General features: G+C 37.5%; 1 protein-coding gene across 10 annotated transcripts in view; it reads right to left on the bottom strand.

Annotated features, from left to right (window-relative positions):
• Positions 1-26665, bottom strand: part of MDFIC (MyoD family inhibitor domain containing) — a 52985-nt gene extending 26320 nt beyond the window's left edge. For 4 of the 10 annotated variants that reach the window (XR_010387973.1, XM_064507554.1, XM_064507546.1 and 1 more), the window contains exons 1-3: positions 24756-24920; positions 24381-24536; positions 12983-13114 (exon numbers count right to left, since the gene is read on the bottom strand). Coding sequence is in view for 9 of the 10 variants with exons in the window: in XM_064507554.1 (XP_064363624.1) it covers positions 12983-13114; positions 24381-24471 (223 nt within the window). In the remaining variant the exon portion in view is untranslated. The other 6 variants (XM_064507525.1, XM_064507522.1, XM_064507539.1 and 3 more) reach the window with 6 other exon arrangements.
• Between the last annotated feature and the right edge of the window lie 711 nt (positions 26666-27376).

The raw sequence follows: 27376 nt of genomic DNA on the forward strand, positions 1-27376 counted from the left end.
TACAAACTAGATATCAAAACTGCAAGCAGCCATAGAATAGACTGCATCTCTGCATCAGTGTTCACTGCCCTTTTTCTCCTAGACAGTTTGACTGTTTTACACTGACACAGCTAAACAGTAATGTTTCAAATGCTAAAGGGAAAGGCAATGTTATGTTTCAGAAAGTAAAAATTTATTAACTAAGAGATTTGTGTGTGTCCAATTCAAAGCTGAATGTGCTCAACACATGACCACGGTCACAAATACTTGGCACAAAGGAAAATGTTTTTCTACTTACTTGTTTGCCATTTTCTACCAAAATGATGTAGGAAGTCTGCTTTCTGACTCACTTGGACAATCATCCTGGCAAAGCTTTCATACATGATATCCATTCTATCAAGTTGATATTAAAAAAGTATACTAAATGAGGTTTTGCCTGCTGATCAAGCACACACCCCTTAAAAGAGTGCAAAAGTCAGATTGCTGACCATTTCTGGTGAAGACCAAACTTCCCATAAAAATGATGCACTTAGTTTCCTGAAAGGAAGTAAAGCATAAGCTGCTCAAACAATTCACATAAAAACCCTGATATCTGAGCCACACAGTTACAAATTTTGGCTGCTGCAGAATTACAGTGTCACATCAGTGATCAATAGTGACAAGTACAAAAAAATTCTGGGAAACAAATGCATTAATGCAAAGGGGAAAATACTGAAGTATCTGAAGGAATAGGTAAATTGTCTTAATAGGATGAAATTATCTACACAACTTTTTTCTTCCTCCCCACAAATGAGCTGAAATTCTGATTCTTCTCTCTGTTCACAAAATAAGATATCAAATCTATACGAAATGATTATGCTCACACCATTTCAATCAGTCCAGCAGCACTTGCAAGTCCTTATCCAGCAAAATTTACTGAATAGCAGCAGAATACTGTGTTTTGTCTCAAACAAACAGAAATGGACTATAATTTCAACATGTTTAAAAGCATTCAAAATTACATATGGATTCATTTCATTCTAAATTAGAAATACTTCTTTTAACCCATAAAGCTACATAATTTTGCCCATGAAGCTTGTTTAGTTCACCTTTCATTTAGAAATATTTTTAAGCAATGTTTAAATTTGGATGATGTTTGTCCTTTGAATTGTTTTCAAGTGCTTATTGCAACAAGGACCTTTTTCTGAAAGCTTCTGTTTTGTATTTTATTCAGATTTAGACATTTCCCCTTATCTGCAGGGAAAAGAGATTCTTCTGTACACGAACCACGATTATTTTATTAAAATTGAGTGCAGATATAGCAATGAAATCTTTGTTTTATCAGCATTATTCACAATACAGAAAAGTGTCAGTTTTTCCACTCAACTCTTGCTAATGGAACTTAACTTCCACTCCACTCTTGCTTATAAGGTTTTGCAACTAAGCCGAAGCATTTCACGGGGAAGAAACAACGTTTTAAGTGACAGCATTAAAGTTACACTCATCTTTTGCCCTTTACCAATTGAGGAGCTCTATAAAGTCATAGCTGAAGCAGCAGTTCCCACATACCCAAGAGATTTAAAAACGCAGAGGCAACCCTTGTCTCAGAGCAAAGGCAGCAACTATACCACATGCAAACAACCTTCCTTCGGCGGTTATAAATGCCGTTAGCCCAACAAAAGCATTCATGTCATCACCAGTAACAGCAGCACAACCAGGTGATGGATCGGCAAGCCAACACACTGCCACCACCCCTTTGTGCTGCGCAGCTGTTTAGTCCTTAGGGAACATCTCAGCCTCCCTTCTCGCATTTCTTGGCCCCAAACAGAGCAGCTCTCAGGTAACCACCTAACTGCCAAAAGGACAGAACTCAAGAAAAGAACTGCACTGTTTTTGATACTTTCTTATCCACTTTAGTAAAGCCTCATGCCATCTGTGATTTTATTTGCACTGCTGCCATACTCCTGCCATTTGGAATTAATTTCAGCATCCTTATTTTATACTGTTCCTTCAGCGTAACCAGTTTCACTTCATTGTGCCATACTATTTTCTTAGGCTGCTGGAATTAACAACTCACAACGGAAACCCCTCTGTACAACCTTATATTTAATTTGTGTTATGCTATTTCAGACAAAATTCCTGGTTTCGGTACAATGCAGTACTGCCAGCCCAAATTACTCAAAAAGCATGAATCATTTTATTTTTAAATCATTTCTTTGTATTGGCATTCTCAATTTTGAGTCTTTAATCTTTTGTCAGTAGCTATCAAGACTAATGCCAAGTTATTTTGTTGGTTTTTTAATGAAAATTTAAATCTCGCATAATCACATGACTCCAGAAGCTGACTTTCATAATGTGTTGTAGTATTTAACAGTTTTTCTACCTGAATGCACAGTAGCTTTTCATAATTTTTAATTTACTGTCAATTACCCTATAGTCAAATCAGTCATTCTAATAGGAAGGCCCATTGCTACTTACAAAACAGATTAAATGCTGATGGTAACAACATACTGAACAGGTAACATTGAACAGGCCTTTATACTGAAGCACTTTTAAAGAATTTCCAGTCACCCTCTAAGCACAATCTTCCTGTCATTGCTTACAATTACATAATCGCAATAGAGAAAGACATGGGGAAACAGGGAAAAGAACTGTCAAATCAAGAAAAAAGGAGGTGTAGGGGGGTGGCTAAAGAAAATTATGTAAACAGAACATAAAAATGGGCTAGAGACAGTAACTGTAATAGGTATGGGTCAGTCTTTTCTATCTCATTTTCCTTTACAAAATTAAATATGGGAAGGAGGATACTGAGAAGGTTTGGCTTGAGTTTGTCTTCATTAAAATGCTTTAAAAATACAAACATTCGTACACAGTATTTAGGTAGAGAAATATTTTATAAGAAGATCAGAGTTACAAAGGGAATAGCTAGGAAATACTAAATCGTTAAATGAGCTGGCATACATTATTAAATTGCATACACGAAAACTACACATGCATTACCCAGACTTACCTCCATATCCTGCCTTACCATGTGGGTATTTGTTATATGACTTCTACAAAAAACTTGTGTTGTCTCTCGGGGGCCAAAGCTTGCCCTGAAGGTCAACTTTGACTCACAGGCCACATATTTGAAAGGCTTGCCTAACAGTCTGCTATACTTGACTTGTGTCAAAAGCAAACTTTAAAACATTTTATGAAAACATTATACAACCTTGAGTCTAATAAATCAGTAAAACTCCCTTAAACTTGAGCAACCTCTGCATCAGGAAGTAGTCTCTTACTTGAAATTTCTACTGTAATTAATATTAGCATTACTAAATCTTACAATTTTCTTTTTAAAAGTGTCATAATATTTATAGCTTCAGATTAAAAGTAAAAATATTTAATCAAGGTACTGCATAGAATTTGAGGAGTGTAGTTTTTAATATAAAGTCTCTAATTTCCATGTATTCAGACAGAAAAGTTAGAATTTGAAAACCATTTTTTTAGAATGATGTTGGTTTATATTTCATCAGCACAAATTTCATGAGCAGTTTCCATACAAAAATATATTTCTTACATGCTAGCAGAATACATCTCATTTAAGAATAGTTAACGGTGGCAAATAAGAATCTAAGCATCATTCTCTCCAACCAAGGCTCATTTCTGGAGGCCTACCTCATCAATACAATGAGTTAACACGGATCAATATTAGAAATAGCCTGAGTAACCACAGCTATTTGACATTTTAATGTTTTTGAAAAGGGATCCTTTGAGTTTGAGTCATGAAGAAATTAAATAAAAAAGAAAAACCAACAACAACACACAAATAGGTCACAGGCCCCTGTTTTTCCCTGGAAGTATTTTTGTAAAGGGCAAGGAAAGGTATTTGTAGGTACTTTCACACTGCAGATAATACCAGAATGCAGAATAAATAACTAGTTTTCTGACCCTTCCTTTCTCTGGATAGCTATTTAAAGAAGAAAAATGTCTAACCATAATTACTTAGATAAGCCTTCTGATGGGACCTTAAGCCATTCAAATCTTTCCTTTTTTATCAGTAAGTACAAAATTCAAAAGAACCTATTTTGGCTCTCTGAATTTTCAAGAATTAATGTAATTGTTTTCACTGAATCACAGACTGGTTGAGGTTGGAAGGGATCTCTGGAGATCATCTAGTCCAACCTCCCTGCTCAAGCAGGGTCATCTACAGCATGTCGCCCAGGATTGTGTCTGGATGTCTTCTATCTCCAAGGATGGAGACTCCACAGTCTCTCTGGGACCTGTGCCAGTGCTCAGTCACCCTCACAGTAAAGAAGTTTTTCCTCATGTTCAGACGGACCTTCCTGTGTTTCAGTTTGTGCCTGTTGACTCTTGTCCTATTGCTGGGCACTACTGAAAAAAGTCTGGCCCCATCTTCTTGACACCCTCCCTTCAGATATTTATACACATTGATGACATCCTACCCTCAGTCTTCTCTTCTCCAGGCTAAACAGTCCCAGCTTTCTCAGCCTTTGCTCATATGAGAGAAGCTCCAGTCCTTTAACCACTTTAGTAGCCTTCTTCTGGACTCACTCCAGTAGCTCCATCTCTCTCTTGTATTGGGGAGCCCAAAACTGGACACAGTACTCCAGATGTGGCCTCAACAGGGCTGAGTAGAGGGGAAGAATCACCTCCCTTGACCTGCTGGCAACGCTCTTCCTAATGCACCCCAGGATACCATTGGCCTTCTTGGCCACAAGGGCACACTGCTGGCTCATGGTCACCTTGTCCCCCAGGACTCCCAAGTCCTTCTCTGCAGAGCTGCCTTCCAGCAGGTCAACCCACAACCAGTACTGGTGCATGGGGTTATTCCTGCCTAGTGTAGGACTCTCCACTTCCCTTTGTTGAACTTCATGAGGTTCCCCTCTGCCAATCTCTCCAGCCTGTCGAGGTCCCTTGGAATGGCAGCACAGCCCTTCCTCCCAGTTTTGCATCATCAGCAAACTTGCTAAGGGGACACTCTCTCCCTTCATCCAGGTCATTGATGAGTAAGCTGAACCAGACTGGACCCAGTATTGACTCCTGGGGGACACTGCTAGCCACAAGCCTCCAACTAGACTTTGCACTGCTGAGCACAACCCTCTGAGTTCTGCCTTTCAGCCAGTTCTCTATCCACCTCACTGTCCACTCACTTATCCTTCACTTCCTAAGCTTGCCTATGAGGATGTTATGGGAGACACTTGAAAGCCTTACTGAAGTCAAGGTAGACAACATCTACTGCTCTCCCTTCATCTATGCAGCCAGTCATCCCATCACAGAAGGCTATCAGATTGGTTAAACATGATTTCACCTTGGTGAAGCCATTCTGACTACTCCTGACCACCTTCTTATCCTTCACATGCTTAGAGACAGCATCCAGAATAAGCTGTTCTATCACCTTTCCAGGGATTGAGGTGAGACTGACTGGCCTGTATTTCCCTGGGTCCTCCTTCTTGCCCTTTTGAACACTGGAGTGGCATTTGCTTTCTTCCAGTCCTCAGGCACCTCTCCTGTTTTCCACATCCTTTAAAGATGATTGAGAGTGGCCTAGCAATGACGTCCGCCAGCTCCCTCAGCACTCGTGGGTGCATCCCATCAGGAGCATTTTGACATACAAACAGTATGTATTACCACTCTTTAGCTGTACAAACTTACTCCAAGTTTTCCATATATAGGATAACACAAATAAAAGAGAAATTAAAAAGAGAAAGACTAACAGAATTTTTGCCATGATTTAAGTTCAAGACATTTTTTGCCAGAAAACAGGTTCCTAAAAGTACAACTTGCATGATGATGCTTTCATACAGTTTGTAATTTGGTGTTTTCTTTGCTAAAAATGGCCAACTGAATACCGTTATTACTGAAAATAGCAGACTGAAACCACACTGACTCATTGGCTTTGTAGTATAATATTTTACATAAAACACAGTCAGAGTTTTATTCCTCTTCCTCTTTAAGGAACCACTACAAAAATACTGTATGGTTTTCCTATATGCAAAACTAAGCAAGAAAAGAATATAAATATTCTTTCCCATCTAGGCATAACAGCACATTAATTCTGAGACAGTACCAATACAACAAAGGAAAATATTCTGAAATTAAGATACAATTTACTTCAGGCTCAAACACAGCAAGCACAGTAATCTTTACATTATTTGAAGAATTTCACCTTTGTCTGGTACTGATGATTACTGCCATCCAAACTTCCCCCGCCTCAGACCATAAATTTAGATGATGTTCTGAGAGTCAGAAGAATGGTAAAACAGTAAATGAAAGGCTCCAGGTAATTCTGGCTACTGGTGATATGCAGAATACATGCAACTATCTTATGGTCATCTGGTGCAGTTTAAAGTTCTCACTGAAGTTTAACTACTGTTCTGTATATGTAACAACAAAAGCAAGAAGTTTCTTTCCACACACAGGGTCAGCCATTCAGTTTGCAAATTCCTCCCATCTGACAGCCACTGCAATCTATCATTAACATCACTTCAGAACATTCTTCTAGGGTCAAAGGTGAGGCGTTCCATAGAAAATAAAACATATTAATCCCACAGCAACTCTCTCTGTAAGTAAGGGACTACTAACAGCACATCAACGGCACTTAAAGGCATTTGAGAGGCATGGGCACAAACTGCAACACAGAAAATTCCTCCTGAATGTAGGAAAACACTTTCACTGTGAGGGTGGCTGAATACTGAAACAGACTGCCCAAGAGGTTCTGGAGTTGCCATCCTCCAAGACAGTCAAACCTGACTGGACATGGTCCTGGGCAGCCTGCTCTAGCTGACCCTGCGTGAGCAGGGGGTTGGACCAGACAACCTCCAGAGGTGCCGTCCAACCCCAACTATTGTGTGACTCTGTGATCCCATTGATTCTACAGACTTACATTAATGCTGAAGACTCAGTCTTACGTTAAAGACTGTAATTGTAAGGGTTTGACTATCTGAGAAAAAGCCCCTCTGCCCAGGACAAGGTTAAATGAAAGTGCTATGGTTGTGAAACAATGAAGTGTGAAATCCTCTGGATATAAGATCTTCTCAGCTGAGAGACTTTGATCCTAGAAATTCTTACGAGAAATCAAAATGGTAAGAAGATGGATACACTTTCAGGAGCAAAAAATGCCTATCTTTCTACAGAAGTCTTCCAACCAAATACTAGGAACAGCCCATCTTCATTGTCCATTAAAAAGTGGGGGAGGAGACTCAAAATAACTCCAGTTGAATCACCAAGACTCAGGTGAGCAGTAGTGAACATGAGACCCAGTCGCATATGTGCATGCACCAGATCAAAACTCCACTTACTTTATTTGGAATGCTGAAAATCATTGTTCTCTTGGTATACTGATAGTAGTTACTTATGATTTCTCTCTTGTATTTACCAGCTTATTGCAAGAGCACTATTATTCATTCTTCTCCTCAGCTATAACTGATGCATCTTCAGCAGGATTAGATTCGAGAGGCTTTCACAGGCCCTACTAGGAATCTAATTGCAGAACAATTGCCTGCTTTCAACCTGACTAAATTCAAAAACATTACTAAAGGGCTTAATTTGCACAATCACATTCATGAGGTGCTTTATCTTGGGTAGCATGAATACTTTGTGTAGCATATGCTGTACAACTTACTGTGTAGCCTTCTTCCAGTTTATATAATCAAAGGCTGAAAACTATTATAATAAATCATATTTTACCTCCTGTGTTGTGCTAAAAGAACTAGCTGATGTCTTTTCAAGTAATGTTTTCAAAAATACATGCTCTGTCAGGATACTTGCAACTGGTTGTGAAAAGGTTAAAAAAACATCAGGCCAATCAGTATGTATGGGAGAAGTTTTGCAATGACTTTGAGAACAGGAATAGTAAGAGATCTCCCACGTTAATAGGAGATACAGAAGATACGTGTCTGCTGGAGAAAGGATTAGAAAATCTCCCTGGGGGAGGAGTTTTCTGGGAGGTCCTTCACACCTCCATTATTTCTTCCACTGGCTAAATTCCTCAAAGACTGATCTTCTCTAAAGACAGCTCTAAACACCCAATATGCCATTCCTGTATTTCAATGTTTAAGTATTGAACTGACTAAGTTTTATTCATTCATAGGGCCACAATTTTTGTCGCAGATAGATGGAGTGGGTATACTTGGAACATTATGCAATCACTGCTTTCAGTGAAACAATACACCTTTTAGACTCAGCAAGATATTTTGAATAATTTCCATTAATCAATTCTTCGAGATTTCTATGCCCACACACTGAGTCACACTGAAAGAAGACTGTATGTGTTATACCTCCTAACTTTGAAAAGAACTATTTAAGTTATCTAGTACTTGCATTATTTTTTAAATAGAATGAAAATATTCATCTGAATTCACAATATTTGTAAGATTAGTGTGCACTATATGGTATCCAATAAAAGATATTTTGGATCAAGACCAAACAAAAAGACAGTTTAACATCTTCTTGCTATTAGCAAAAAAAGTCCGAAACCCAAACTGCATCATTTAAACTATGGGGGAAAAAAAACCTCACTGCTTAGCCAATAAGAAAAGGGAGTCTGCAGACAACATTGTGATCAAATAGTCATGTAAAGTAAAAATATTAACATGAAAATATATAAAAACAGATAAAAAGCATCTAATTTTATATTTCACTACAACAAAAAGCAATAAATAAGAATGTGCTAAATAAAATAGGGCATACAACAACAAACATAATTGTTTAATCCCTGCAGAGTCAAATGAACCATCCCTTTCTCTGAAGAACACTTATCAGGAGAGTGTTTCATGGAGGAGAGAGAGCCAATTGAAGCTAGGAAATGATGGATAGCAATGACCTTTCCATCTGTAAAACGTAGGCATATTTTAGGTATTTAATCTTGAGAATTGGATTATTATTAATCAATTATTCATGACAATTTGAATCTATGGTAGATGTTTTTTGTTTTCTTGAATATCACAAAGCTAAGGTCCTGCCTGAGAACCAGAAAGGAGATTAAATCCTCACAAGCAAACAGTGTTCAAGACACTGGCATTTTCTTCCGCCTCCTAAACATTCCTTCCCCCACATAACAACACACACTAATGATAGCTATCTGTAAACCTTCAGCCTAAATATTCTGAAATCCACCTTCACAGCCATTTCACCTTAAAAAAAAAAAAAAAAAAAAAAAAAAAGCTTTCCCAAAGAACAAGACAGGCCTTTGTGGCAATGCAGAACAGCAGAAACTCTTTGACTTTGCAGGAATGAAGCATAGCCACAACCTGACGACAGAAGCAGAACACCTCCATTACAGGCCACCAGATCATACAGTGAAAATAAGCAGAAGGTGCTTGCAGGTATTTAAAATGCACTACTGAAGAAGGAGGAAAAACAAATGAAGCTATTCTACGGCTAAGCTCTTTTTAAAACCTGAACCTCTATAGGCTGAAATAAAATGCAAATGATGTGCGCATGTCTGTGAGGGGAAAGCGATGGATCTCAATGTTGCCTTGAAATATACCTGAGATAAAAAACCTAAGATTACCCCAGCTTTGAGAAAAGAGGATGTCCCTTACTCAGTGCTAAAATTCAAGAATCTGGATAGCTATGGTAACCTTCTGAAAAGTAAAGCCTAACTAGCGCATCTAGAAACCAAATGGTTGGCAATTCTTCATATTCTCAAATACTCCTGCTATTAAAAGTGTATACCTTATTTCTAACCTAATTATGTTAGCTTCAGCTTCCAGACATTAGCTGCAAGTTCTCCCTTTGTTCACTATAGTGAAGAATTATCAAATTTCTGTTCCTCATGGTATCAGGCTTCTTAGGGACTAAGCAAGCCACTCTTTAACCTCCTCCCTGTTAAGACTGAACTGATTGAACTGCATGAGTTTTTCACAATAAGACATGTTTTCAAATACTCAATGACTCCTGAGGTATTTGTGGTTCATCCCTGACTGTTCTCCAGCTGAACACAGTATTCCAGTAACAGTTAGGCAACTGCATTAACAGTAATACAGAAAGGTAATACAACCATTTTCCTCTTACTTAGCTCTCCCCTGTTTATATGTCCAAAGATTACAGTAACCTTTTCAGGCACAGTGTTGCTCTGAAAGTTAATATTCACCTCCTCATCTACCATGACTCAAGTTCTTTTCAGAACCAATTAATTCCTTGGCAAGAGCTTCCTGCAAGATTAGCCATTTCCCTGGGATATTATGAAAGTCTTCATTCTGGGAAGAAGGATGCTCCAAAGGAGGTTGGGAGGGGGAGAATCTGGGGGAAATCTCCTCATCTAAAGATTAAAAAAGGGGGCTTGAGAAAAGGACTGCAAGGTAAAGGTGAACCAAAAACATCTTACTGTGGAAAATGGGTGCAGCATTTTAGTTTATTGATGTTGCCTGGTAAACTGAGTTTACAAGTGCAAATGAGAAATCATACATAATGAAGTCATTACAGAGCCTCTAACACTGGACTTCGTTGTTGGTGTGCCAATAAAACTGACTTATTAATTTACTTCCATATAACAGCAGGATAAAACAGCTGCAAACAAGGAAAACCTAGGAAATTAACAGCTGGAAACATTTATAAAGTGAAAGCTAAGGCTAGGACAAATGGACTATGCATCAACTGTGGGGGTGGAAAGCAATCTGTATGGGAAAAAAAAGAAATTGAGTCATTAGGATAGTGGTAAATAGATGTCAATACTAGAGAAAATTAAAGTGGGCCCTGTCTAAAGCAATTTAAAGAAACAGTTTTAAAATAAACCTGAATAGTCAAAACACTGTTTACTTCTAATCTCAAGCTTCTTCTAATATGGAGTATTCTGTGAACTTTGGTCTAATGGGGTGATAGATTTGGTTGAATCACTGTCATTCTGAGCTACAGTACTTGTTATTTAAGATGAAATACCTGAACAATCTTTGATATAAACAAGCTCCTCTTTGTTCTACTTGTTCTATTATTCAAACTTTTACATGTTGCAGGAGTTATCTGTAATTGAGTCGCTGCTCCTCAGTTTTAAAAAGACTTCTTTACTCATGGCCACACCTGGCAAAAATTTTCATTTCTTCTTTCTGGAAGACTTTATTTGGCAATAGGAATATTAAAGGTAAAAAAGAAACAATGAAATAGAAACAGAGAGATGACTGCATCACAGCAGCTACTCAAGCACATATAATAATAAAGCCACTATCCCAGCTTTCACCAAAGCCCGCTTTCAACAGCGCAAAGGGTAAAACTGCTACTGACTTCCACAGCAGCACATTTATTCAGTGAAGCACTACAATCTACCTCAGATTTTTATCATATCTTTACCCTTTTTCCTGTCACTTTTTTAATTCAAAGATAGATAACCTTCCCATCACAGAGACATATATAACTGCATGTAACTGTCATGCCACTTTACACTTCCCCTACTGCTAGGAACTTGCAAAATCTGCTGCAATTTCTACCATACATTAAAAAAATTTACCTTTTCTTCTCCCACTTCCCCAGTTCAGCTGCTACAATATGTCCTTGCAGTGAACAGGTTAGAGGAACCATGGCACCACCTTATTATATTTTGTCATCTCCACCATAGTTGAGACATTCTGCAAAACTGCTACCAAATAATTCTGCTTTCCCAGAGGTCTAGGAATTAGGAAGCCTCTAGGAAGAGGCAATGAGAAAGATGCCACTCCAAAAGTAGCAGGTGTCATGCCCACCTTCACATTTCTCAAAAAAAGCACAGACAGATTGTTTGGCATGCCAGGGACAAATAGAAGTAAGTAAACTCTCAAACTGTTCAGGACAATTCTCCCCTTTTATAGGGCATTAAGAATTACTTTTCAATTGTCAGATGCTTTGCTAAATTCAAATTCTCCTGTACAGGATCTAGACTAACTATACAATGCATTAAGGATATTAGAAAGTATTTACAGGGATTCATTATTTAGAAAAATAAGATTTGAAAAGAACTATTCAAATGCTCACACAAAGTTCAGGAAAAGACAATCACATAGATAAGATACCAAAAAAAACAAAACAAAACAAAAAAAAACCACACATAACTCCAAAGAGAATAACCAACTATGACAACAGTGGGCTCAGAAATACGAATTTAGTCTGCTCTGTATGATATAGTAGATGTGCAGTGTAAAGAAAAACTGACCGTGGAGTGCATGGTCAGGCAAGGATCTCAGAAGGAAAGCTGAAACACCACTTAGCATTTAGTCCATTTGCTTTTTGAATACACCCTAAAACTAATGAGCAGTTTCTCATACTGCCCCTCCCTTAAGCATCTAACATTCAAATATTCACAGAATGTTAAAGTAGCATTAGCTCTGACAGTTAATATTTAGCCTTAGGAGACTGCAAATGTGGACGATCTTTTGGGGACCGTATGTTTTTCAATTCAAGAGAAAAATAGCAATAACCTTACATACTTTTTTATATTTTAAAAGATCCAAAACATAAACCAGGATTCTGGACTTGTAAGAACCAATTTAAAAAACATAATTCCATAGCACATTAGGTTAGAACTGTGTCTTACAGCATTATTCCAATTTTGCACGTGAAAGGACTATATTTTGTTATGTAGGCTTTCCAGCACTTATGCTACTTTAGGACTCAAAACTCCTTATCAATTTTCACCTCACTAGCGCTCAGCGTATCTGGAAGAAACTGTTCTCAACATACTTTACTGTGCCACTTAAAAGTATAACCTGAGAAATCTAAGATGATGATATCTAGCACAGCAGCACACTGCAGTTCATCAGCTTTCTGCTTTCCCATTATGAACAATAAGGAAGGAATATAACCTTAAGGCTTTAAAACGTAAATGCTACAGAGTTCCTGAACGCACTGCAGCAGGAAGACACTTACATCACACCCCTTTTCAACTCTTTGCTGATACGTGCTAAGAGTAGGAGCCATTCCAGAAAAGAAACTCTGTAGGCATGCGTTATAGTTGCAACACAATGCATCTGACGTGTTTAACCGAGTCAACTTGCAGTATCCCGGTACACGACTAAAGCAAACCTAAATAGCAGCAATCTATTCTGGAAATACTTACTTCTGATGAGGTCACCATCGGTGTGATTTCCCCAGGCAGCCTGCTCCTGTATCTCTGGTTGTATACCTTGGTTATTGGAAGGCTGTATTATGTCTTTACCTCCTGCAGCAGTATTCTCTTGGTCAGATTTTTCTAAGTCAAAAGAAATTTTAAGATATTAGTTTCTGAAATATTTTTCCTGAATATGAGCAAAACTCGTCTTTTAAAGTTAAAAACTAGAGAACATAAAATATAACTTGTATTAACATCTTATAAACTTTCCTTAGAAATAATTCCTAATACAGTCAATTTTAATTTTTTCTTCTCATGATCAAAATAATTTCTCTTTAAGAAAGTCTTTCAGTGATTATATGCTTAGTCATATAGCTTATGATTTTGTAAGCTTACTTTCCACATCATTTTCATATAAAAACTTGAATCTATTGAAACACAGAAAACATCATTTTTTGCCCATGTAGATGTTTCTCTGGCATATAAAAGCCACAGAAATTCCACAAGTCTTTTTTCTTTTATTTACAATTCAACATATGATTAAAGACTTCAAATCTGATTAATAATAAAATTTTATTATGACACAAATTCCTTTTCTTTCATTAAGCCTTTTAAAAGCCATTCTTGAATAAAAGTCAACTTGTAGCCTATGATGAAAGGAAAAATGATTTCCTCCCTCCAGGTATATACAAGATGCATAGAAGTTTACACAGTAAAGTTGTTTGAGGGATTCTTAAGCTTATTTCACAAGATAGCAGATCCTGTTGTTTTGATTTTGTTAACATAGGCAGACCTGTATTTTCTCAAACCAAGATGATAAGTGACAGCTTTCCCTTTCGCTATGGTTATTGTTTTAATGCGGATATTCACACACACAAAATCTTTCTGTTCTTGACTGCAATAAGATTTTCCTACTAGCATTCAAGAAAACATTTCCAAATCTGTAATTACTTTGTTCATTATTCACTGTCAATGATTATCAATTATATCTCACACTGGAGGGATCTGTAAAATACTAAATATTTTTAGACTGAAGTATTTTTTGAATGTAGGTACAAAATTTTATATTTACAGTTAATCTACAGTAAATGAGCAATTGTTGAAAAGTTTGTTAGCTCTATTTACTTGTTTCAAACTAGAACATGTTTTTAAACCACTTATCACAATGTAATAATATCATATTCACAGCTAAAGCAACGATTCTCCAGTCTTGAAACACAGAGAAATCATTTACTACTACTGCAGCATTCTAAAGGTAGGTTTCTTTATGTAACTAACAGCAGTTTGATTTTAAATCCTAACTTTCTGTCTTTGTTATCCACCCTATTAAACTGAGCCATTCACTTCACTTGAAATAATGCATGCTATATTGTATGTATAGTAGTAGCATGTACCTTCAAGCACTGCTGTTCTATTAAAGTCCACCTCTGAAATGTCTGGCCAAGCTACCTACATGGTACTTATCTCTCAACTCTCCCTCACAACCCCATTTCTTTAACAAATAGGTCAGTGTTTCCTCAAGCCCATCTGGAGATGAACTGTTTCACTGGGATTGACATAAAGTTCCTGAAGTAATCAGAAAGACATACGCTGACTTCAATGAGTTTCGCATCTTGCCCCATATGATTTAATCTCACCTAGATTCTCATCCTAGCCAAAAAAACCCAAATTTTCCAACGCCTATGGCAGATGTCAATCACAAATTATTTCTACCAGATATCTATCAGATACAAATACAACTATATCAAAGTGTGATGATTTTTTCTGTGCAGTTAGGAATTAGTTGCAAATGTGTTTCAAAAGTGCCCTTAAACAGACTGAATGAAAATAAGTAGCGTCCTGGAGAGAGCTAGTATAAAAGAACTCCAAGCACTGTACACTCTTCTTCTCATATAGAAGCTAAGCCTAAATGAATTATTTTAAAAGATTTAAAAGATTTTACTCTTTAATTACCTTGCTGCAATAACAACACTAAGATTACAATGATATCAACCCTGCACTGGTAGTACAAAACTGGAGAGCCACTCTACACAATTGTCTTGTACAGGATACAACTTTGCAGAGCCCTACTATTTGATGTAGCAAACAATGAACAACTGTAAAGAAAGATTAACAGTAATACTATTGGCCTCTCAGTGTTCTAGATTACATTTTTACCTAATAAATTGGAAGATGTTCAGAATGCAATCAAATATCATTATTTATAGCTACTTAGTTTTCATTCCTCTACTTGTTTTCTGTCCAGTATCTTTTTTTGCTTAGTAAGTTTTATGTGTATTTTCTGACATTTATTTCTATTATTCCAGCTGGATATGGTAAACGATCTGTCAAAACCATATAAACAGTATCAACAGTTGACAACAAAAAGGGAAGGTGCACTGTTAAAAAGAAAAACAATGTGGTTATTGAATAACAAACAATCTTGATAGAAAATTTACTACAATTAACATTAATTGAATATCTAGTCTTTGATCTATTGAATTCATCTGAAGACTTCCCCATCAATGTCCAAAACAAAAGCCTACACCAGTGACATTAACAGTTTACTTGATATCTCACTAGAAAGACTAAATTAAACGCAGATTCTATAATATGGTGCTTTATAAAGAGTAGGTCTTATGTTATATCTATTTATGATTCTTTCATATATCCACACTATTAAAAAAACAAGGCACCAGAACAGAGAAAATAAACAAAACATGGTATCCTGATTATTTGTTATTGTTTCATGAATGTGCACCAAGTCTCAGTTTTAGTACAAAGGAAATTCTTCCTTTATTCCCTTAAAATAAACAACTGATGATGAGATCATAGCATCTCAATATTTTTTTTATTCCAGAAGTGTAAATACAACATACCAACCAATCACACATGAAAACAAACAGCCTTAAGAACGCTTCTGAGTTAAAAAGTCCGTGTTTTCTTGACACCATTATTTTTAAGTGCACAGAAATAGTTATGACAGTAGTTTATGAAAAATAATACATTTAAAAATTACAAGACCAGTAAGAATCCACACAAAGTAAAGACTTTAATCTTCTCTGATGTGCTATGCTTGTTGCAAAGTAGTTTTAATAGAGCCTACAGCTGACACAAGTAGTAATGGCAGGATCTAGGCATAAAGTCCTTTTTCCACTGCATTTGTAAAGAAATTTGTAACACTTCTCTGTTTTAATCAAGCTTAACCTTAAGAAATTTTATGTACTATTTTCCTGGTATGTTAGTTTCTGCTTCCTTTAGTACACCTTTCCACTCTCATGTGATTAACCTCCAAAACTGACAGCCAATAAGTAAAAGGCATGCTCTTCCTAACAGTTTAAATAATGAGAAGAAAAGAATCATTATCTTCCGAGTCCAGCTGCCAAATACTCCAGCAGGAATGTTTGACGCTACATAAACAAACATATTTTATCCAGTGCTGCTTCCTTCCAAAAATCTAACATCATCTTTGCATTTAATAATAAAATCACGTTGAAGTAGAAATCCAGTCTCTCTTCAGAACCATTGTAAGTTACTCTACGTCGTGTCACAAAAGCAACATAGTCCTCTTATCCTGGTGCTCGGTACTACTCATGCATACCACATTCCGGTCTCCAGATCAGCAACCTAATTGGCTATATACCACTTCAAAAATAAATGGTAATCCCATACAGTGTTTTATCCTGGAGGTCAGCATGGGCACAAACTCTACTTGTATAAAGATTAATGCAAGTTTAAGATTTAAACAAGGAAGAGAGATATCATGCAGGCAAAGTACAGAACTGAGATGGTTAACAACCTAAATCATATCTATATTATAGTCAACTATGAAGCTCTTTAGTTAAAAAAAAAACAAAAAAAAAAACCCAATCACTTCTGAAATTGATTGTTTAATGAAATAAGTGAACTAACTGAACTCCTAATCTTTGATTATTTGGGACTGTTATTTTAAAGCATATAAAAATCTCTTTTATAGTACATTCTTCATTCTACCATAATCTTTTTATGTTTATTTTTAAAACTACACAGCAATACACATATTTCACAGCACCAGTATTTGTTTTCACAGTTGAGACAACTGTAACATCGATTCTTTACTCCTGTTTTGGTCTGTAGCATGTGCCTCTGGTTACACACATTTCTTTCCCTCATGACAAATACATTTTACAAGACTCCACCAACAGAATACTGGCAGCAGTCTCAGAAATATAACTGTTATAATAGCCTTATCAAAAACAAAATTTGATAAATAGTTTGAATTGTCAAAAAAGACTTATGTATAGCTGCGCAAGAAGGGTATACAACACAGTCTCTCAAGATCCCTTCCATTCCTGTCTGTTATAAATTACTGGTATACAGGTCAAACTAAAATCTCTTAAATTTCTTAAATTTTAAAACTTCTTAAAATCCTAAAAATTCCTTAGAGGTTCCCAGTGAAGTATTCCACTTTTCAAAGTGATATTTACTTCACCTTTGTCTATGACAATGCAAAGCATATTGAGTGGAGTTCCCATTAATATGCAAAACTCTGATAGACAATACAAAAAAGACAGGTAATGGATGTACATTGAGAAGACACACCTCAAAGAATTCAAGCCTTTGACAAATAATCCCTTTTTCTTTTTCACATGCTTGTCCATTTGTATGTTCACACCCTAGCTGTCCCCACCACCCATGTCTCTTGAGTTTACTCAGAAACAGGTCTTAGGAGTGTTCAAACATGGCTACTGCAAGACCAATCTATCTAACATGGCATCATACCTTAATGCATCAGTAATTATGTAATATTCGATCCCTGAACATGCAGAAAAGGGAAGCAAAAGCCCACATAAGCAGGTTAGACATCCTCAGACCATTATGGGCAGCTGATTCTATTCATTAGATGGCATATGAGACTATAATGATTCAGCCTTCTCTTCCAAGAAAGTGAATTTTAAGTATGGCAACATGAGAAACTGGACTTGAGAAACAGGTTCAGCATTTGTATATCAACACAGGGACACTACATAATCTACAATGAGCTAAAAAAAAGTGCTGCTGCAACAACAAATAGAAAGTAAAGCAAAGGCAATTGCTAGGCACCTTAAACTGCATCATTCTCCTTAAGGAGACAGAGACAAGCACAAAGGACTGGCCCAGTGGAGGGCCCAAAAGCCACTGGCCACAAAAAATGCAGCAACTGGAACAGTTCAGCAGTTGCACTGTCTAAGGGCAGAGGAATGACGGTAGCATGGCAAAGCAACAGTACTTAGGCACCTGAATTTGGTAGAGCTGCTGGGGCCTAAATGTGAATCCTCCAGCTTCCTCAGTGGTTATCTCCAAAGAGGCATGTGCAGATTTCAACACACATGGTGCTAGGACATAAGCTATCACAATTGGAATTTTATCCTTCAAAGGGAGAAATTATAAAGTGGAAAAAACACCCAAAAAGTAGAAGGACTATAAGGAACAAAAAAGTTTAAGAAAGTTCCCAAAAGGAAAGATAACAAAAGGGTTCTCTTGTCTCAAGCCTACAGCAGTTGAGAGGGATTGAAGAACATGTAGCTAACACTGCATTTTTAACATTTCCTTCATTCATTAATACTCCAGTTGGCAAGAAACATCTGAGGATACTATCTCCCACAGAAAATTCCACTTTTCACAATAATAATGCAGTGGAACATCCATAATACCAGGTTTCACAATGCAACTATTATCAGTTGCACCAGTTATTTCATGAAATGCCTAAAACTTTTATGCATTCCAACAAGTTCAACTATGCTATCTGCATAACAGAATGCCTACTCCAGTGCGTGATTTGCCTGAAATGCTCTTATTTCATAAATGGCTGGTTCTATAATGTAAGTGAAACATTAACATCAAAAAATCTAAAAATTTGAGTTGGAGGCTTCCATTTAGATGCTTGATTGTTTTAAAACTAACTATCTAATTTGATTTTGTCATTTCGTGCCTTTCACTGAAATGTCTCCTTACAACCTTCAATGGCTCCAAAAGATGCCATAGAAGCAATCTCTTAAAAATTAGAAGTCTCTTAAAATTAGACCAATTCAACTGAATTTCTTGGAAAGCTCTTACACAGAATTTTCCAGGCACAAGCAAGGTAACAATTATTGATATACTACAGGTTTGATATCACTTGGCAGAGTTCAGGAATGATGATTTAACAATAAATATCAAAGCACAAATAGGTACTCTATACTATTAAAAGCATTTAAAAGTTCAAATACATAAGTCAAAACTTCTTTCTACATTTAGTCATACAAATTGCCAAACGATGAGTTACAAATTTTTGTCATTCATACAATATTTTGCATATGTATACAAAAATTAAGATTCATGAAAGTGCTGAGCAGTACTGAACTCAGCGGCTTTGCCTACATTAGAAAGTATCTTGGTCCAATAAAACTGAACCTGTACAGTGAAAGAGTCGATGTTAAGGACATTTCTTCCACACTGTACTTCTTCTTGGAGCATTCTACATTGGACAAGCTCTCTAGTGTAGTCTCAAAGACTGAAGACTCATTAGTAGCTGGAGTACATTAGGCACATTCCCAATGTGCATCTTCCAGTTTATTTTGTCCAGAAGGAATCCAGTCCAGGTGCCCCAAGATCATTCCACAGTGCAAACCAAAGCATAGTAAGGGAGGGTGAAGAGGAGATTCTGCATTGCTGATCCAAATGAAAACACTAGTATAGACACACTCATGTTTGGATGCTACTTATTAGGGAAAAAACTGACTGTTTAAAACAAAGAGAAGTCTAAGTTGTTAAAGTCTGGAATGAAATCTGAGAAGAATAACTGTGATATAAAATTAACCTATGAGAATGGAGCAAAATAATTCAAATCTGGTGCAAGATCTTTACATTCAACTCCATGAAGCCTAAGTGTATCACACCCATGTGGAGATGAGTCACTTTACTGGAACTACATGAAACTGAAAGCAGAAGTGCATTTTTATGACAAACTAGAGTTAAACACTTACGAAAGTTGTATTTTAGTCAGTAACGTTCAATAAATGCTTTAGTACTGACAGACAAATATAAAGCAAATTAACACAGATTCACTAAACTACTGTCAGATTTTAAGTGGAAACACAAATATAGAGGAGGTACTTGGTAAGTTTGAACTATCTGAGTGTATTGGTTAACCGTTAAAAAGAAATTCCATTACTCATAACACCAAGGCATTGCTGGTAAAGGACAGCTATTACAGCGATAGTAATAGTTGTCACCTTAAGAATTTCCAGACATTCCCTTCAAGGAAGACTTCTGTCATCCATATCTAATCTAGTTAGAAAGTTCCTTTAGTATTCCTATTCATGAAAACACTTAAGCACATAAAACATTAACGGACTTAAAGCACATCCTTGAAGGGGAGCACATGCTTTTTGTACTCTCCTGAATTAATTGCTGAATACTGTTTCTTCAGACACTGAATCAGAATCATATCTCCATCCAGCAACAGTGACGTGATTTGTACTGGAGGGTCACTCCAGTAAAGTAACAAGAAGGGTCACTTACAGAATTTGACTCTAACTATTTCTTCTAGACTTCTCCATCTTCTTCCCCCACCCCACAAAAATATATTCAAGTGGATTTCCATCATCTAAATAGTTATTAGAAAGCTCTTATACTTGAAATGCAATTATCAGTCTTGTTTTCATAATAAAGATACCTTTTTCTTTATTTTATTTATTTTCTTTCTAAATTGAGAAAGTTAAGTACTTTTCACTAGCTTTTTTTCTAGGTTACTTTTAGTTAATAATGAGCAATGGTAAAAGCATTCTAAACACTTTTTAGATGATACTCCTAAGTTTTCTAAAATGTGGCCCGATTCTTTAAACATGGATCCATGTTTGCATGATTAATCTCTTCTATTACCTGGTTTATTCAAATGCAGAATATTTAATGGAAAAAGTCTACCCACAGGTACCAGCAATAAATGATTTGGTCATGACCACATGACTACTAACATCTGAAATATTCTACTTAAAGCAGAGAGGCTGATGGTCACGAATTGTCAGATTCCTTGTTTAGGGACGTTATTTTAGTACCTACCAATGCAGAAAACACTTCATAAGAGCCAAAGTAAAGTCATTTTAGGACACATGTGACACTATTCACTCTGACTACATTGCGCAGCTTACAGATAGAAGTAGTCATAATTTGATTCAAAGCCTATGCAGCTATAGGGGAAGAGAGACATTATGAACAGGATCTTGAACAGCAACACGCTAATAGAGTTACACTTTTGGAAGGATGTGGCAAAAATGAACTAAACATGTAGAAATTAGGTTAAAACTTTCATAGTAGTCTGTACCCAAAAATAGCAGATTCCATTGGCACAGGTAAAGGTTTGAAGACTGAAATAGAGTATTGACATTGCTACAAGAAAAGACACTATCATTTGCTATCATTTGCTGTAACATTTGCTCTCTCTCATAGTATACAAATTATGGAGAGGCAAGTTCCAATTATCTCACACAAATATTTATGCATTAATTCAAAAATGAGCTAACAAGGAAGAACAGTGACTGAGATGATGTTCAGAGAGCATGTTGTTTAAAGTAATATAAAAAATTATTTTAAGCTGCAAAAGTCAGGGCATGCCACATCTGTAGACCAAACCATCTCTCGACCTTATGCATATCCCTGAAACCTGCCTAAGTTTTATTTTTTGTTTGTTTTTCCTTAGGTTGCGGGATAGCTATTTGTTAAATATTTAAAATTCAACTGAAATTTCTTTGCCTTTTATGGAAGAGAACAACTAGCTTCAGCATCTGAATGTATACAATACCAAGCAAAGGCAGCATCTTGAATATTTGGATTTTTTGATAATATCCCACAGAACCCCAGAAGTTAAGAGCAGGAGTTTGTTCTCATGAAATAAGGTATCTATACTAGTTCAACAAATAGAAAAAGCATGTTAAAGTATGTTGTTACTGATCAAAACTTCTTTCCCACTGGAATGTGTTGAATAGTTTATTATACAAACAACACAAGCTAGTTATTTCTGATCGAGGAAGCTTTGTTCTAGGCAGACACAGAATTAAGTATCTCATTGTAAACATATGGAATCATCACTTAAATATGAAGAGATGCTTCTAAGTAAAATAAGGAGTACTTACATTTATTACAGATTTTCCAAATACTTGTAGCCTATTTCCAGAAATAATTTCAACCAAAGGTTTTAAAGTATCTACAAATTCCAGACAAGTCAGTGTAGTTTTAGATGTCCTATAAAATTTAACAGGTTTAGAGGGGTTTGTTGATTTGTGTGTAAAAATGCATTTTGCTATAAAATGTATGTAACGTCTGCTCGTTGTTATTTTTTCACAATTTCCCACCTACGGGCCTCAGTCCAGGTCTTAAAAATACCTGCCTCTTTCCTATGTACGCACCTAACGCCTTAGAGCTCAGTGTTATTCTGGCACTTTAGGGTCTCAGTTATTCACCCTGACAATGTACAGTAACTTACAGAACCACAAGGAAATAATGGCTGCGGGGGAGGGGCTGTTGAAAGTCCCAGAAACATGTTCTTAGCTCTTCAGTCCAGGAATATCTGGACTACCTTACTCTGTAACCACACACTGCAAAGCTGACAACAGGAATGCTGGAATACAGACTGGAAATGTTATGAACTCACCTCTTCCTCTTTCCACCCCCATTTCCCCAACAGACTTAGGCTAGAAAAAAGCAACAAATATCCACAGTTATCTTTAGATCTAAGTTCAGTAGAACAAAAAGTATGCATTTGAAAGCTGAATTCAGTAAAAAAAGGCCTCCTTTCTCTGTGAACTATACATATACTTAAGCACATGCTCAGTTTTAAAGTGCCCCAAAAGGTTTGGCTAGTGAGCAAACCTGAATCAATATAACCCTTGTTTGTACCTTACTGATCTGTCAGGAAGTAACTCTATAATCCTTCACTCAACAGCTGTGAACTATGATTGTGTCATTCAGATTTTCTGCACATAACTTTTCTGCGGACAGATCAGTGTTCCCTTCCTTATTTTTCATAAAAGAACAGCATATATTTACAACATGGAATCACACATGACTTTTTTCATAGTAAAAACATAACTCAAAGTGGTACTGTAAAAAAGACTACATTCCAGACTAGGCTAGTTAGCTCACTGACTTGCCACTTCAGTAATTTTGATGTATGGCCTACATGCAAAACTTAACCAGCATGGCCACTTGATCACATGACAGATAAAAATATGTTGAAAATAAACATGTATTACAGATACTGACTTTTCTGGCAAAAACATGATTCTAACAGTTCAGTTGTGCATGCTTGATCTTCTGTATCTAATCTTTTTTATTATTTTTTACTGTTTAGAAGTTATGAGTCATACTCTAGGACAAAAAAAATAAAAAACAATAAGATAAGTATAAGCCAATTTAGCATGTCTCCCTGCCAAGACATTTCTTACTTAGCTACGGATACTTTCTGGTTTCTCAAATGAGTCTTCAACTTTGATTTCACATAGCTATTGATTTTCCAAGTTACCAAAGCAGAGACTTCATCTTTAATCTACAGTTGCACAACTGTGTTACCAGGCTCTGCTCCAGCTAACTGGCTATGTATAAAGTTACAATTTTTGAACCATTTCATTTCTCTGTTCTACAAAGAAGTTTTTATACCACTGTCAGAATTCTGGACAACAAAACTGTAGCTGTAGAGAAAAGAAAAAAAGTTTCATCTTCACAGACCAGAACTATGTTCAGTAGGCAAACATAATTCTCTATTTTGAGGATAACCTAAAACATACCTTGTCAAACTTATCTGCATAAGATTAATCAGGATATCCTGATAATATAAGCAAATATATAAAATATAATTTATTTTGTGCAAATGTAAATAAGGTGTAGCTCAAAGAATTTCTCAGCAGGATGACTGCACTTTTAAAAGACCTTTTGAAGAGCAGATATAAAACAAGCTAATACTCGCAGAAAGTAGTTTTAGCTGCAGCATCACAGAGTATACCCTAAGAAAAAAAAAGAGCAAAGTGACCTCCAACCTGAATAACACTCCTGCCCTCAGATCTACATTTCTCAATTTACTGTAAGAAATGGAAGGAGGGAAGCTGTACAGTGAAGAGCTTCTAAACACAAACACAAAGCTTAGAAACAGAACCAGCACTTTTGAGAAACAGCATCGTCTGCCTCTGAATGACTCCAGTTTTTCAGGTAGTGAAAACTGGTGCTGACTTCAGTGCATCTTTTTTTCTTCTTCTTCTTTTCTGTACATAGGAAATTCTGGTTAAAACAATAAAGACGTGGAAGTGAACGTGTTACAGAGTTACACCAAAGTGGGGGGGCGGGGAAAGAAGAGAGGGGTTAAAACCCACAAAATAAATCAGTAAATGTATCATTCAAATAAAAGGCGCAACAATTACAGAGAAACTTTAAAGCAACTTACCTCGAGGGAGTGAGATCAAAGCGCTGTTTTCAGTCGGAGCTTGCTCTGGCCCTTCAGGCCCTGGAGGAAGAGGTTCTCTCACTTGGGACATCTGCCAGCTCTCTCACCGAGTAATAAAGAGCCTGCACCCCCCTCCAACAAAACTAACACACGACCCTGAAGGAACAAACAAACGAAAGGACTTTTTAACGTATTTTATGCAGAAAACTCACGGCTCGGGGGCGAGGAACCGAGGAGGGGCAGCAATAAAGCAGAGGCAACTTTGCGGCTGGGCGGCGGGCACGCCGCCCGCCCCCCGCAGCGAGCACCGCGGGGCCGGGGGCGGCTCCGCGCCCCGCCGCCGCCCCCCACAGCCCCCCGCAGCCGCGCGCCTACCTCGGCATTTCCTGCCGCTCCGCCCTGCTCCGCGGGGCCCCGCGCGCCCGGCAGCGGCGACCTCAGCGCCTCTCCCCGCGCCGCCGCCGCCTCCCCGCGCCGCGCCGCCCCTCGCTGCGCCGCGCCGGCGGGGGCTTTCCCCCGCGCACGCACACTCACACTCACACTCACCGACACACTCACACCCCGCCGCCCCAGTCACTCCTTTTCCATCATTTCCGGACAACGAAACATCCCACTGCGGCTGGCTGCCGCCGCGGCTCGGGGGCGGTGGTTGCGCAGCTCCCGCCGCCCGCCAGCGCCGAGCCGCGGGCTGAGCGCGCCGGGCCCCGGGGGCGCCTCGCTGCCCCCCGCCCCAGCCGGGCCTCCCGCCGCGGAAATGCCCCAGGAGGTCGAAACCCGCCAAGCAGAAATAGGGAAGAAGGGGGAAAAAAAAAAAAAAAACCAAACTACACGCACAAATCTGAAAGGGAGGCTTTCATGCCTGGACAGGGCTCGCAGCTGTAGCACTTGGCAGCGGCGCAGGGACACTTTTTATAGTGCAGCTGCTGGCTCAGAAGTTGTGTGCTGCGGTTACTGTTCGCCTTCAACCAGTTGCACCTCACCAGCTGGGGGGAGCAGGCACCTGAGCCCACGCAGGCCTCCGCGCAGCCCGTCCTTCGTCCCAGCTTAAAGTTCAGTTCCAGCACACTGTAATGCTCTCAAATTCTTTAACCAATAACACACATGTATGTATATAGAAAGGGTTTTAAAGCACCGAAACAAAAACATTTAAAAGAAGGGGAGAACAAAGATTTCACAGAAGTCAAACCCTAGAGAGCAAACCACTGCCTCCACTAGCACCTGCCAAGCAGTCTTATTTGTGCTTGTCTGTATAAGAAATACCTTTCTTTCTCATTACATGGATTCATTGATCATCAGCCTTAAACTCTGCTCCTGCCCACACCATGGAGTACTGCAGTTGCTCATGTGCGCACTTGCATCCATAAAGTGAGTGTCTTACCTAGCTCACACTGTCACAGCATACCACATTTCTCTAATGAAGACAGCGTGTTCACATTAAACTGCAATTTCTGTAAAATGTACACAGTGTTTATTATAGTATGTCTCATCACAGTGATCACATCACATCAGATCTGAGAAACTAAGTAGAAAAAATAATGAAGTTATAAACAAGCTGTGTCCTAACATAAGAGAAGAGAACTGATGGATATTCATTTTGATACCATAAATGCTAAGGAAGGTGCTCAGGTATTAGAAGTTCCCTTCTTAAAGGTTAGCTTTTCCCTGCAATGTTTGCTAACCATCTAGTACAGAGGTAAATTCCTAAGTAGGAACCATTTCTGTGTGAGACACCATACATTTTAGGTCCTCATCTTACTCAGAAGTCATCAATAATTTTGCACCATTGTATAGCTTTACTATTGGTCACTACTGATGACAAATATAGCATTTCTCATCAGTTGCATCACACTACTTTTTAAGGTGTATATATTTTCCTCTGAGAAATACCATCATTTTAAAAGTATTTCAGTAACCTGAGATGCTTTTTGGTACAGCATAATCTTTATTTACACTTTTTTGTGATAAAATGAAAAAAAATGTATGCTCTGCGTGGAAGAACTAAGTATAAAAATTCCATTTCTGGTACACAAAATTATGTATTCTACTGCATAGTAATACAGCAATATTGGTATCTACACTTTTCATCTAAGAAAGCATTGCATAAAGTTCTGGTCGTTCCAGTATACTCGTTTCTTCTCTCTTCTGGGGACAGAGCAACAGAGACATAAGATATAATGACTTACCTAAAACTCCCAAGTGACTCAGTAGCAGAAGAGAGGTTATGACTCATACTCCTCAACTTACAAGCTTGTGTTTTTCCCTCTGAAACTGGAAACACAGCCCAGAGCAGTGGGAGGAGCAAAAATTGAGCCAACCACACCCTGTCTTCAAAAAGTTTCATTGGATAATAAATGCCTATGCAGAGCAGATAAGTTTTGGCTTTTTTTTTTTTTTTTTTTTTTTTTGAGCCTTATCTATGAAAGACACATAGTAAACCTCATAGTATTCAGTTTATCTTCCTCAGAAAGACGATGGGATGAGCTCACCCAGCTAAGGTTCAAATTTATAGCTGCTGGGAGCCTACATAGTTTTTAAAAGTTTTTAAATAGTTTTTAAAACAACTAAATAAAAGGAAGAAAATCTTCAGCTGATAGTGCCATATTCCAGCTGATGGAGTGTGAGATAACCCTAAGCAAAATCAATCAAAATAAGAGAATTCAATATACAAAAAAGTGCAATTCACTGAAATGACTTATTAAATATATTGTGCAACAAGTAATGCACTGAATACCAAGAATTGCAATTATTGTAAGCTGATGGATCCGGATGTGGTCACTGTTGATGAGATACCACAGATAGACAACATTCATCAAAATAAGCCTACAATAGAGCACTTTCCTGATAGTACAAAATAGTTCTAACAAATACACAGCTGATCTAAAGTAAGCTAATTGTTTTATTCTTTTCCTTAAAAAGAATTACCCTTCTAAAATGTTATCATTGAAATTTTCAGGAAGTGGGCAGTTAAGACTTTAACATCAGCAGCCCTTCAAGTA

The sequence above is a fragment of the Dromaius novaehollandiae genome, chromosome 1, assembly GCF_036370855.1.
Source record: "Dromaius novaehollandiae isolate bDroNov1 chromosome 1, bDroNov1.hap1, whole genome shotgun sequence".
In the NCBI taxonomy this organism is placed as follows: Eukaryota; Metazoa; Chordata; class Aves; order Casuariiformes; family Dromaiidae; genus Dromaius; species Dromaius novaehollandiae.